This window comes from Lipophrys pholis, assembly GCF_963383615.2.
Source record: "Lipophrys pholis genome assembly, chromosome: 12".
Taxonomy (NCBI): Eukaryota; Metazoa; Chordata; class Actinopteri; order Blenniiformes; family Blenniidae; genus Lipophrys; species Lipophrys pholis.
This window is the reverse complement of record NC_137641.1, coordinates 30,802,975-30,817,588: the sequence shown is the minus strand read 5'-3', so window position 1 is coordinate 30,817,588 and position 14,614 is coordinate 30,802,975. Positions and strand designations below refer to the sequence as shown.

Sequence of the window (14,614 nt, the reverse complement as noted above, 5' to 3'; positions counted from 1 at the left end):
TCAGAATCAGAAATACTTCATTAATCCCATGGGGGACCTTCTTGTAATTCAAGATCTCCAACAGATTAAAGATCCCTGACATGTTCTGGAATGCTTACGTATCCTTGAAATCTGACACACGGCAGAGATCAGGCATATCCTCCAGCTCTCACAAGTGCCAAAATTCCAGAAGCACCCATCTCATTGTTTAACCCTCCGGTTTCCTCCTGGATTCTGTGTCACGGACTCGTCTGTGTGAGTTTAGTAAAAACAAGAACAAATGTAGGCGTTACCAAATGTGGTGTGAGTTCCAGCTGAGACAGACTTCAGCTCAGGGCCGTCCTAACTTGTTAAAAACACCTATGGAAGATGCATAGTTTATCTCAGAATTTTATTATGTCAATATTTCTAGCCTGTGTTGTGGAAGTCACTCGCAATTAGTACTTGATTATGTTAATTATGTGTTACTTCTTGAACAAGTAGTGTTGTTCCCAATAATTTGCAACGGCTGTATTGGCACTTACTCTCTGCACTTAAATGGCTTGCTAAGGTAACTGCACTGGTGTATTTCTTTGCATACAACCTCATAATTTAACCTTTGAAGCCGATCATTTCTACTTTTCTCTCCTTTAATTCTTCAAAGTGCCTTGTTTGTACTTTTAACATCCAAGTAGTACACGTGATTAAAACGTCTATATTTTCACAAAACCAAACTTTATTATAATAATAATATGATACGATATTACTACTGAAAATTACTCCCACCTCAACGTAAAGCCAAAGTACCCGAGGTGTGGACTTGTATACATTAAACATCAGAGGACAAACCGCTTTTCTTTTGAAAAATATGAAACATTTTATTACAGGAAATCACAACATTACATGCTTCCACTGGACAATATTTCTCACAGTCTTGTACAGAAAAACCACATGCACTATGCTTTTTCAAGTTTTTCTGGAGATCTGCACAGAAGAAACCCCTAAAAAATACATATTTTTAAATCAATAGTGTCTTAAAGAAAACCACACCAGTCTGTTATTGTAAAACTGTGTTTCCCAAACGAGGGTTTGAGGGCCTCCTAAGGGGTCGGGCCCGAGACTTAGTTTGCTTTGGAGTCTTTAAAACTAGATTTTTCAAGACAATATAAATAAGACACTTTTCATAATGTAGAGCATGCCTGGAAAACTGGCTGCTGCTCGTGTTCTGGGAGGGGGGGGGGGGGGGGGGGGGGTCCACCAGAGTTTGGCTTCCCTGTAATGTTTTGGCGAATTAGAGATCAGATGGAGAAGAAAGTTTGGAGCCTCTGTTGTAAAAGACAGTGAACTCCTTCCCAGAAGAAGAAAAAAGTATATGATGTAAGTTGACCTTAAGTGTTTAAAAACAGGGATTCGGTGAGGTTCTGATTTCATGAGGTGATGTTACGACTCTAACAAAGATAATCCCATCACAGCAACACAATAATCCAGACTTCAAGATACATTTGAGTGAGTGAATGTGCTCCATCATTACGTTGACCAAACTGAACCGCAGGTTTATCCTGACGCGGCTCCGACACAAACAGCGCTTCATCAGAGAGAGGAAAACTCTCCCTGAGCCCCAAACATGAGGATCTACTGCAAGAGTCCGCTGACGGTCCACTCTCCCCCGCCGACGACTCATCACAACCACATCCTGAGCAGCAGGAGGCTGATCAGCGCGCAGGCGTAGTGCAGCGTGCCGGGGTGCCAGAGGGGGGCGCTGTTGCACAGGTCTGAGTCACAGCAGTGGATTCGCACCCCGGGCAGCTCCTGTTGCTGGCAGTGTCTGGATGTGGCGCAGCCGCTGGTCAAGACGATGCCCAGAGCCGCTGCAGGGACAGAGAGGGGGGACGGGGGTGGAGGGACAGTCAGTCAGCCTGTTGGGGGGTGGGCTGTGGGGGGTGGGGGGGCTGGTGTTTGGCTCAGCAGGAAAGGAAAAAGCATAAGTAAGCAACCAAAGGCTGCAAGTGTGTAATGAGGAAGACATTTAAAGACACACTCCACTGGGTTCGTGCATGCAGCTGTGCATGAGCCGGTACGCCATAGTACCTCAAAACACATGTTTCTGTGCAGAGGAATATGAAATATCAAGAGGAAATCAATGCACTCTGACACCGGCCATAATTTATTTAATACCAGTTCCAGTTACAATGATTAATTCTCTTCATCAGGCGTGTCACGCTCATTTTAGTTCAGGGGCCACGTGCAGCACAATTTCATCTTGAGTTGGCCTGGCTGGTAAAATACTGCCATAATAATCTTTCTATTAAAAACCTTAAAGTATTTATTTGTTGTGGTGCAGAATATATGTGATGAAAATGTCAATATTTTTGCAAAAACAAACAATTATGATGGAAAATTATGACAATTAACATAAAGCCAATTTTAATGAAACGTTTTTATGTAAAATAAAGTGAAATGATGAAGGCTCAGTACACACAGAACACTTTTTATGTTTTTGTTTCACAAAGGTTTTGCGTTTACATGGCAACATTTTGAGAACGATGTCTGTTTCCACGGTAACGACAGAAATGCTGAAATTGATGCGGTTTTAATGTTGGTCCACTAGAGGGTGCTGTGGTTTGTTTCTGTAATGAAACCACACACGTGCAGGCAGAGAACCAAACACTCTAAACATGAACACTGGGAGAACACAGACATTCTAGTGGACAGACCACCAAGTTGGATTGTTATTATGGTGACTGTCAAAATAAAAGTACCAAGTTGGATTGTTAATCACGGTGACTATCAAAATAAAGCTACAAAGTCCCAGCCTGTAAATGTTATGTGCATCAGGCACATCCAATGAACAGTTTGAGTCTCTAAGAAGTCAGGGAATTCATGCGTTATTTAAATCTGGACACCTTTTCTTCGTTTTCCCAACTGATTTGAATAATTACATCTTTTTGATTAAAATGGAAAAGCATCTTGGCAGTTTTTATATATCTTCATTAGAAGACCGATCTGAAATTCTGAAATAGAGTTGATAGAAAAAGATCCAGATCTCGTTTCTCATCGTGTTTTAATGTAGATATCATAATCAGAAACGGATTAATTGCAGGGTGTATTTTTCATATATCCTTCGTGTATCGTTTCTTTAAGAGATCTGCCTTTTTAATGCACAGAATCTTTTCACTTGGAGGCTCGTCGGAGCTGCGTTCAGGACAGTTTCCACTTCAAGCCGTCACACAGGCTGTGATCTTCACAGATAATTGCGAGAAGCATTTCTGACTCCATACGGGGGATTTACACTAAACAATTCTGTGTGTTTTGGATGCAATGCCAGCAGAAGATCCAGAGATCACAGAGATCCAGCAGTGGATTTCAGTCGTGTCCCTTGTGTGAACAGATTTCACTTAATTCTCTAAATCTTTCAAATATATTACTTACAGTCTAGGATGAAATCCCCAAGTTCTTTGGTATTTTAAGCAGAGAATTATTCATGAATTGTTGCCCTATTTGCCCGCGCTGTCTCCAACAGACTCTCTTCAGCTTTATTCTTAAAAGGCTGTGCACTCAGTGACGTTATTGACCTGTGGCTAATTAATGTAAAGCAGGGGTCTTCAGAGTGGGAGGATGAGCTGTCTTTACAGAGCTTGAGCTACATAACACCCCCCGATCTCTCACGCTGTGCAGACTGGGTCACACCAGGCGGGGATGTTTCTCTGGATGTCATATGATAACATGTTTTTAATTCTATACATACATAGTCTGCAACAAGTCCAACTGGCACAATTTTATGGTTTTAATCAATCTTTCCTTTTATACGTTGTGCTTATTTAGAATGTTTGATAAATTTGTAATCTATTCTTCATCTCAAAAAAGAAAAAAAAAAAAGAAAAGTGTAGCAGACAGAACAGAAGAGCCGAGCTGAGACTCGGTGATGCTGCCATGAAAGATAGTAAACTAGTATTTAGCCTGAAAGCCGTGACGTCAGCGGGAGTTTGGGACGTTTCACTGTAATTGTCACCAGAAGGTTTCATCCAAATGATCTTTATGTTGAGATTGTAGTCATTTTCTGTAGTCATTGTTTATTGTTTTGAAAATATAGAGGTTTTCATCGTATACTCTGCGCCACAACAAAGAAAAACTTTGAAATTTAAATTCAAGGTAATTATGGATCTATTTTACTGGTCTGGCCCTCACAAAATTAAAAAAAGCCGCTTGTGGCCCCTGAACTAAAATGTTAGATAATCAGTATTGGCATCAAATTAAATTCTTGTGTCAGTTAGAGACTTTTTGAAATATTTAGTAGGTCTTTCTATGTTGTCAGCATCCGTCCTAACTGGCACTCTTATGGTTTATTTCTGCAAAAGATCTTTTTATAGTTTGATTTTGTCTTCATCCATCTACTCTTGCACGCATGTACAAAATAACTCAACGGAGACGTAGTCGGAGTGTTTTCAAAAAGTACCACCTTCGGAGAAAGTTGCATTTTCACTTGCTCCGAGAGCCGTTGTCGTATAAACGGACACCTAAAACATAACAAAGGTTTTCCAAACGTAGTGTAAACGGGGCTTCCAACTCCAATAAGGGGCCACTGCAAAACTGTGGGTCTGTTCTCACTTGGAACTATGAAACTGGGCCCCTTTAGTTTGTAGACATACTTTTTCCATTGCTCTTGATTCAGTTGAGCATTGGGGGGAGGACTGACTCTGATCCCACCAGGTCACCAGGTCAACAATCCCGTACAGGACAAGATAAACAGACAACCACACACACTCACATTTACATCTCCACTCAACCAGCTCATCTCACACTATGTTGTTGTTTGGTTCTGGAAGAGTGCTGACCTCTGCACCACCACCAGGAGGCCCTGCACTTAATGTCTCCTGATGAATTACCACACTTTGCAAGGTCATCACACCGGCTGGATTGAACCATCAGTAGTTTTTAGCCTGATTGCAGCAGGTTTGACGCTCCTGGGTTAACCTGAGTATCATCCAGTTACAAGGGTTCAGCGTTTCCCCCGTCAGCTGGAGTTAAAGTTACGGAGGAGCCACTGAGCAGAACAAAATGACTGGTGATGACTGGAGCACACATCTCTTGTGAAGCAGAACACTTGTGTTTGAGTCTGATTTGGGTTTTTCTTGACACATGAATTTCAGCGGGCTGACTGGGTACAGATTAATACCGAGACACCGCTTTAAGATTTTGACAAAGTGCGCGTCACCCAGAGTCTGACAGGCGGTTGTCAGTGCTTGTCTTAGCTTGCTGTTTCTCAGAGCAAACGGGGGGGAAAAGGTGCCTCATCAGCCCCTTTTGACACGAGCACGTCCTGGAGACGTCAAGCAAAGGAACAGCTGGATCGTTGGCTCTGCCGTGCATGCACACGTCGGACTGTCGTCGCCCTTCTCATGGACGTTCATGTCCACCCCGTTTGACTTAACATCAAACACTGAACGACTTGTAATTTACTCAGCAAAGCGGAGTTATGTAACTCTCCTCTGTGCAGGGGGAAACAGAATATTCACATCAGCGAACAAAGAACATTTACATGAGAGTACGATTAAAAATGATTATCCCAATGTCCAGTGGAACGCCAGAGTGAATCCATCATGCTTTAATAATCTCCTGCCCCATAAATATTCTCCCAAACAAGTAGTGAGCGCATTAGAGTCGGAGGATGAGGGGTAGAGAAGATAATTGTGAAATGTCTTTCACGAGAGGTTTACTCACTGCTCTCTGTCTTGATGCAGAAGCGGTGTTTGAAGCCCTTGTGTGAGTGGGTGCAGGTGATGACCTCTGGGTTGGAGCAGCCCACGTCCACGTACCTCTGACCCAGGATGATGTTACAGCCATAGCACTGCAGCCCCTGGACTGCAGGAACGGGGGACACAGGGTAATGCATGTTAGGGAGCGACATCACCTTCATTTTGAGTTCCCTGCTACATTTGGGCGAGAGAAACAATGGCACACCCACAACTGCAAACCTCCTCAGTAGTTTTCTTCTAGTGATCAGAATGCTTCAGAATGTGAAGTCTCGGCTTCATCACTCCTTAAATACCAGTGCAGTGCAGGCAGGAAATGGCTGAAAGTAAACACTTCTGCACAAAGCACTGGGATTAGCATTAGAATGTCAACATTTCACTCCTCAGTAACAGAAAAGAGCTTGTCTCTTAAGAGTCTTAATGGTATGTTCCATAGTGTACAGGGATGAGCCCTATGGAACTTCTAGATGCCTTGGCTACTGCATGTTACACTTTATGAGTTATTATGGCGATGTGGTGGAGTCGGTCGTCCAAAAACCGGAGGGTTGGCGGTTTGACGCCAACTCTATCCAAGTCATTGTCGTTGTGTCCTTGGGCAAGGCACTTTACCTACATTGCCTCGTATGAATGTTGGTGGTGGTCAGAGGGGCGGTTGGTGCAAAAGGGCAGCCCCAGGACAGCTGAGGCTACAACGTAGCTTAGCATCAGAGGTGTGAATGAATAATCTCTGTACGCGCTCTGAGTCAGCTCCACAAAAGAGCTCTATAAATCCAAGCCATTATTATTTACCTTTGAGAAGAAATGAGTGTTTTCATTGCTGTTGGTTTGTTTGTTAGTTGGAGTGTTGGATCACTACGATGGATGACTCAGCTATAAAGCCAGGAGAATATGGACCTGGAGTCCTGACACTCTGGAGGCCGCCGTCCTTGTTAGTGACCATCTACTCACTCATGTGCAGAAGGCAAAGCAAGGAAAATGTACTTATAGAACACCAACCAGACACAAGGCAGTTCACAGTACAAAGAAATAAAAGAAATACAGTAAAACAAACAATTAAGAATCTAAACCTCAAGCGATTGAAATACTTTAAAAGCTCTCACATTCTCTCATCCTTTTCACTGGATCAGCTTTACCTTGTGTTTTTCCCATGATGGTATTTGGTGTCAGAGAACCTCGCAGGTTGTTCGGGGTACTTTAGCAAACATCAACATTGAGTGGGAGGGTCCAGTTCTATGTTGGGAGCAGTTTTCACAAGGTTTTCAGAGGCTCCGAGCCTACCGACGCCCCAAAAACTAAAATTATATTAGCCTCAGCTATTGATAAGGACTAATTATTCACCAAAGTCATAAACTTATATTCAAGGTACAATTAGATCATTAAAGATTCATTAATTAATTTGTGGTTTTCATGTTTTCAATTGTACTCAAAACCCATTCAGTTTATTTCAGCCTGTTAAACTTTACATTTGGTTTGAGCATCCAATCAGCTTTAATCGCGGCGGCTACAGGCTGAAGTTTGTACTTTTACCTCACAACAACATCATACTTGGAGTCTTTCTGTGTGAAGACTGCATCTTCCCGCCCGACCTCCACCTACTCACACATGCTTGTTTCTGATATGTTCGATGCGTTCTTCCTGCTTTTTACAGCCTCCAGCCCCTCGTGATGTGAGTCTGTATAGATGAAGTATAGGTGATCAATGGATGAATGTAGTGTGTGCTACATTAGTGTGAAAATAAAATCCATCCTAATAGAACAAGAGGCATCCTTCTTGTTCAGTCAAACTACTGGAGACAGATCTAATCAGTTCTAGTAGGATTTTCATTCACAACGATGCCTTTTTTCTTCTCAGTAGTTTCATCCATAAATCAACCTGCATCAGAAGCAGATGCTCTGACTGTAGTTTAATAGTTCATGATGAGAAGTGGGGAAGCGGCATTAAACTTGCAGCAGTGTTGTCCTTCTTTTCTGAAGTTCTGCAGCGCATAAACACAACAAATTAGTTCATTATCAAGCAATCTTTCACTTCAAGCGAGGGCAAAATGCTGCAGAATATCTCAAGAGAAATATTGGTACCAAGAGTATTTCTTCAAAACAGATCCAGAAAGAAACATTGCTTTGGAGTTTGATATTTGAATTTGCTCCCATATAACCCCTGTAATCATCTTCTCTTCTCTTCTCTTCTCTTCTCTTCTCTTCTCTTCTCTTCTCTTCTCTTCTCTTCTCTTCTCTTCTCTTCTCTTCTCTTCTCTTCTCTTTTCTTTTCTTTTCTTTTCTTTTCTTTCATCTCGATGGTGATAGTAGTACACTCCCTCCCGTCCCCCTGCCAGCTGCAGCTTGTGATCTTGAAGCCATATCTCAGCCACTCAATGAACTATAAGTGGAGGAAGCCGAGGCACGGAAACGTTTTTCGACAGTGAACACCATCACAGACGAGAGGAAAGGTTTGGTACCTGCTCTGATGAAAGGAGCCGGCTCAGTTGAGGTTGATGCCTTCCAACACTTTCCCTATGGGCCCTCCACATTGCCTCTAACAGGCTGCGGACCAACCCTCTGAATCGCAGAAACATGAGAGTGAAGCCAAATGCTGATGGATGCACCAACATACAAAAGCAGAACTGGGAAGTTCCCCATAAGAGACTTCTGTGGAAACCATGATCAAGATGAATACATCTCCTTATAAAACTCTGCTTACATAGTTTGCTTGTTTGTTGTTTTTTTTTTGCTGTTGTACTTCTTTGTGTCTAATTATAAATCAAATACTGATCTTCCAGCACAAGCATTGAAAAACAAATTTTTAAAGTATTTTAGTTCAGATCCCCGGCCAGATCAGCTGGTAGAGCATGAGACTCTCAGCCTCAAGGTAGAGGGTTCAAGTCCCACACCGAGCGCCACCTTCCTGTGGGCTCTCCCCCTTCCTGTGGGCTCTCCACCTTCCTGTGGGCTCTCCACCTTCCTGTGGGCTCTCCACCTTCCTGTGGGCTCTCCACCTGCAGGTGGGCTCTCCACCTTCCTGTGGGCTCTCCCCCTTCCTGTGGGCTCTCCACCTTCCTGTGGGCTCTCCACCTTCCTGTGGGCTCTCCACCTGCAGGAAAGTTCTTAATGGGTGCAGGGTGGTCTGGGTGACGGTGCTCAGACTGACACCCCCACCACCCGGAGAGGGAGGAGATGGAGGAATCGATGGATGGATTTAAATTCAGGGGCCACATTCAGCCCAGTTTCATCTTGAGTCAGCCGGACCGGTAAAATAGAACCCTAATAATGTTTGAATTTAAAAGTTCTTCTTTATTGTGATGCAAAGTTTACGTAATAAAAATGTCCTTGTTTTCTCAAAATGAAACAATTACTACAGCAAATGACTGCAGTCTCAACATAAAGCCAATTTTAATGGTGCAGTAGGGTTCGGGTGAGATGCAGAAATGCAGTGAAATGTCCAAAACAAACTTCCCCTCTCGCTGTTGCATTCTGGGTATTTTTACCAACTCCCCCTGACGGCGTGGCTCTGAGGCTAATGCTAGTTAGCTGTCGTCCATGGCAGCATCACTGAGATCTCAGCTCGACTCTCAGTGTTGTGTTTTGTCCACTACGCTGATCGGCGCCTCCTGCAGGTCTAATGTTTGTCACCCCTGTTATATATGATATATAACTTACTCAACTTACTTTGCCTACCCTGATTATATATCTCCCGCTTGGTCATGTATGAGTCACAATATAAGATCATACATCTTGTTTTTAGTCAGTGGATCATTTCTAACTTTAGTTTTTATTGGTAAATACATTCCAGAGTTTGATATGTTGTTTTTATCAGGTCTTTGTGCTCTGAAAGTATTTTTCCAGGAGGTTGAAGGCAGAATGAGACACTGTTCAGGGACACACGAGGCCTCCTCTCTTATCTCTGCTCACCTCCCAGCTTGGGAACCGTTGCTTTAGAACATAATACATTAGGATTTTGAGTTTATCCTTTCAGAAATATAACAACCCAAACACTTCTCTCACCTCAACTTTTCCCATGCAAACTGTCTCACCTCTCAGAGTCTAAGTCTTTTAAGAAAGTCGGGCTAAGCCCAACCAGAACAAATCCACCGGGGCTTAAAGGGATTGTCCGTAGATTCAGGCCGCTAACACACCTGAGCACGACCTCCAGCAGCCTGCACACACAAGATGGAAGATCAGCTTTGGCTGAAACCAATCCTCCCTCTTTATCTGAGGGCCCGGCGAGGGCGGGGAGCGGGCGCCAGCCTCTCGCTGCCTCTGCCCTGTTAAATAGCCCACCAAGAGCTCTGCTGGAGCTTTCAGAAGGCAAACTAATCCTGGGCAAATGCTCTTACAAAAATCACTTTAGAAATCTGCTGGAATCAATGTAAAGCCTAGCCGGGACACAGAGCACATGCCAGTCTGTAAAGGATGCGTCATATTCCCCAGTTGATGATACAGTGTGTAGTGAAAAGCGCTCATAAATACTGCAGTTTGGAAGGGAGGAAAAAAAAATAAAAGGCAGTGAGACAGTCATTTACATCTGGCAAATAACCTGATTCAACAATTCGCCGTGCAGTTACACACAGCTCTTATGAAACATTGAAAAGCTGCCCGGTACGAGCATTTGTCAACATAATGAGGCCATATTAGAAAGACATTCGGCTCCAACGCTACCGTGCAATTTGTTTCTGAAGTATACGCCAGGTCCAGTAACCATCGCAAATGTTCACTGCCTCGATCGGCAGTGACCTAAATATACTCCTGATTAATTACTAGTTTGGAGCACATGCATTTGTGGTTTTTTTTTGTCATCATTACAAAACAAAGCCACTTATTGTCACAACACCATTATAGGCTTCATTCATTTTTTATGAGAAACAGTCTGACAAGGGAAAGAATGAAGCACACAGTGTGTTTATAACAGATGATTGCCTCCCTGTTACTTTATATGGATTTATTTTTCCTCATTAACACACTATTAGTTGATATAAGAAATGAACTTGATTTAATGTTCTCAAACTACATGATTCAGTCACAAACGCATCATCTGACTGACAGAGTAGTAATCAAACTGGTACAATTGCAGCTTTAAGATGAGTTTGGTTTGATTGTTTTCTTGTGTTTCATATTGAAAACCTTTGATATCAAACATCTAAAGATAATCTGTTGATACATATTGCTTTTCTTAGATGCTGGATTACACTCCTATACTCCCTTGTGGATTATATCTCTCCAACGACTATATTTACAACCGACCAATGTCAAAATATCACAATAATATCCAGCCCAGTGGCTGCAGATGTGTAAACCCGGCAGTGTGGCCAGCCTCCATCATACATGTATGCATGTGCAGCTGCGGCTTCTTGCCTCCTCCGCTGTGTTTTACCAACGTTACCGTGTCAGTAAACAACAAATAATTGATCTGCTCAGACAATAAAACAGAGATTCGGATAAAGCAGAGGCGAAGTCTCAACAAACAATCACAACGATCCCATTTCATTTTTCACTCAGACGTTACAGCTCAGTCCAGTTTGGGTCAATTATTATTGCTCCAGGGGGAAATTTAGTTTGCCTCCACCCATTCTACCTATTGTTTGGAGACACTGACTTTAACTCCCCGCTCAATTACGGACAGCAGAAAGGCATATTCATTGAAAACCGTGGTCATTCATTGTATCTGTGATTCTCCACACTTGTGTTTTAGTGTTCTTATTAGATGTGCAGATGTTTCAAGTTCATTCAAATTGTAAATTCAGTTGTATATTTATACTGTAGGATAGATTTATTACCTGTAAGACTGTAAATCATCCTATTGAGCCTGCAAGAGGCTGTAAGTGAAGATTATTGTGTCTGGGATATCATTAGCGCGCACACACACACACACACACACACACACACACACACACACACACACACACACACACACACACACACACACACACACACAGATTCATTCATTCATTCATTCATTGCAATGCACAGTAAAAACTCACCTTGTGCTGAGCAGAGAGTCCAAACCAAGAATAATCCAAACCCATACATACAGGTGTGTAAAGTCATGGATGCAGAACAGCAGTGACGCTTGATTAGAGGCAGTCACTTCTCATCTAACAGTCTCCCCCCCAGAAACAGACAGAGAGAGAGAGAGAGAGAGAGAGAGAGAGAGAAACCCAGCAGAGATCCTCCACTGTCCCGACCCTGATCAGCCTGACTGTCTCCCTCCTCCTCTGCCTCGCTGAAGCTCGAGCCGAGTGAAGTGCCAGAGAGTCCAGTGAGGGAGAGGGAGCCAAAGCATCCAGGCAGGCAGCTCAGCAGCCAGTCAGGCAGCGACTCTGAGGGAGGGAGGAAGATGATTGAGCGAAGGAACTAAATAAATGAATGTCTTCCTCAGCGGTCTCCTCACGTCCTCAGAAGGAGAAGCCGTTGGAGGTTTGATCACAAACGGCTCATGTCACATCCTCAAGACAAGAAGAGAAAAAAAAGACACTTTCTCTCATCTCCCAGAGAAACAAACGTGGTCCTTTTCCAGTCGGGGCAAACACATCAATCAGGATTAATTCTAGATTGATAATCCATGGCGTCTAATAATAACCCTATCATAATGTGTTGAAAGCCTGAGTGCTGAATGGGATGACACCCTGAGGGGTCCAGGTCGGTGTGCTGGTGTGTCCACAGCAGGAGGGACTGATGCCAGAAAACTCCCAAACGCACACTTTCCCCCAGTAGATCGGGTCATAGGCGGTCGGTGTATCACTACACTCGCACACTGGAGAGAAAATTCTATCTAATCAAGAATTAAAGACTAAATCCTTTCTTAGAGTCTGTAATGCCAGAGGATAAGGCAGGCTTTGTGGTAAGCCCTCATTCCCTCCCCACCCAAAGCAACATATGGTCTGCTCTGATAGATGGCTGCCAATGATTGCTATCATTCATATTAGGACGTATTCACAGGGGGCAAATTCCTGCACATATGTTCTGATTCCTGGGGAACGTGGATAATTTCATTAGATCCAAACAATGACTAATCATGTCCTGCAGTTCATCTTTTTTGTTGTGCCTCTACACACACACACACACACACACACACACACACACACACACACACACACACACACACACACACACACACACACACACACACACACGCCTCTTGTTATTTGTGAGTGTGTGCAGCTGTGCGCGAGTTGTCTCTCCTTTTTTGTGCCTTAATTCATGAGTCATTGTTTGTGTGAGCGGGAGAAAAGAAACGCCGGCAGTGCGTTCTATCTGGGAAGCATATGGAAGGTAGGAAGGGTCATGTGGGCAGTAGTTGAAGGCTCGAGGAGGAAAGGAAAGACAAGGAAAGATGCAGCTTCTGTGCTGTTCACCATAACATGTCTCTGTGAAGCTGCGCTGCTTTACCCCTGCAGGATCCCAGCTTCCTATGGTCCAGGATACACCCTGAACAGGTCTCCAGACAATCACAGGACACACACACACACTAACATCCATCCCCAGGGGCAATCTAGGGTCATTGATTAACCTTACATGCATGTTTCTGGACTGTGTGAGGAACCTGGAGCACTCAGAGGAAACCCAACCTGCAACCACGGGGTTGAAGGGTAGAAGATGCTTCACACTGTTCTCCCGTGCAGCTCTAGAACATCCAGAAACAATTAGTCTTGACATTCAAATGTAATTTAATTAACGTTCTTTCTCTTAAATATCCAGTTCTCTTACGTTGGCTGCTTTAATTCACTCTGGGACTCGTAAAGCCATGAGGACACACACACAGGGAGAACATGCAAGCTCCACACTGGAAGGATTTGAACCCACGATATTCTTGCTGTGAGGCCAGAGAGCAAACCACTGCTCCAGTGTGCTGCCCAAATGAATCATTAAAAGTGAAATGACATAATTCATGTTTGTTTTCGGCCTTTCTGTCTGGAGGTTGCATGTTCTCCCCATGCCTGTGTGGATTTCCTCCCTCAGTCCATTAGTTTGAGGTTAATTAGTGTCGCTAAATTCCTTCTAAGTGTGAATGTGAGTGTATGAGTTCCTCTGTTACTCTGTCTTTGCTCTGTTCAGGTGTAGTTTGGTTCGTCGAAATAGAAGATGGATGGATGGTTATTAGTAAAGCGCACACACACACACACACACACACACACACACACACACACACACACACACACACACACACACACACACACACACACACACACACACACACACACACACACACACACACAATTTTGCAGCTTCAATTCGTCACGCGCCGACATGATGAATCAATAATGTTGAAATGTTCTTTTCCAGCACGAAAGAGTCGCCCTTGTAAAAAGTCCCCTTGCTTATGTATGCGTGCGGTTTGGGCTGAACCTTCCTCTCTCTGCTCCTTTTCATTTATATTCTGCTGAGCCGGCTGAGCCTTTGAGTGATAAAGCCATGAAAGAGGGAGTGAGAGGAGGATGGGCTCGGTGGGGGAAGAGGAGGTCCGGCAGAACCACAATGATGAAAGTGAGTCTTTCCCAAGCTGCTCCTGACTTATCTTATGACACACAATAGCTGCTTTAAGTACCCTTCAAGTCCCCGCTGGTGGCTAGTTTAGCGTGACAGTGACAAGAATAGGGAAGGCCACATGGCTTTAAATTCTTGATGAAATTGCAATTAGGACACCAGTGGAGGAGCTGATGCCTCGGGGCTGCGGCAAAGCAACAAACCAAAAAAAAGAAAAAAAAAAACAACAAGGATGTGAGCAGGAAATACATGAAAAGTTAATTCAGCTCTGTGGGCTTTAATTCGGGGCATCTGTCACCACACATAACCCTCCCCCTTAAAACTGTGGAGGAGATGAGACTGAAAATGGCCATTAAGTCTCAAGCAGCCCGGCGGATTTCGCCGCTGTGTTAATGAGCAATAATCCAGCTATGTTTGACCACATTGTGCTCCACA

The 14,614-nt window shown here is 43.6% G+C and overlaps 1 protein-coding gene across 1 annotated transcript; it reads right to left on the bottom strand.

Annotated features, from left to right (window-relative positions):
- Nucleotides 1-819: 819 nt before the first annotated feature.
- Nucleotides 820-12,473, bottom strand: LOC308118087 (uncharacterized protein). Its single transcript, XM_080477319.1, has 3 exons — nucleotides 11,677-12,473; nucleotides 5,677-5,817; nucleotides 820-1,826 (listed from the first exon to the last, which is right to left on the bottom strand). Exons 1-3 carry the CDS (start codon nucleotides 11,741-11,743, stop codon nucleotides 1,639-1,641), a joined length of 396 nt encoding a protein of 131 aa, XP_080333445.1. The 5' UTR covers nucleotides 11,744-12,473; the 3' UTR covers nucleotides 820-1,638.
- Between the last annotated feature and the right edge of the window lie 2,141 nt (nucleotides 12,474-14,614).

Coding starts and splice junctions, on each gene's coding strand:
- LOC308118087 (XM_080477319.1), bottom strand. CDS start 11,743: ATGACTTTACACACCTGTATGTATGGGTTTGGATTATTCTTGGTTTGG. Junction 5,818..11,676: donor GACTCTCTGCTCAGCACAAG/GTGAGTTTTTAC, acceptor CCGTTCCTGCAG/TCCAGGGGCTGCAGTGCTAT. Junction 1,827..5,676: donor CTGCATCAAGACAGAGAGCA/GTGAGTAAACCT, acceptor CTGTCCCTGCAG/CGGCTCTGGGCATCGTCTTG.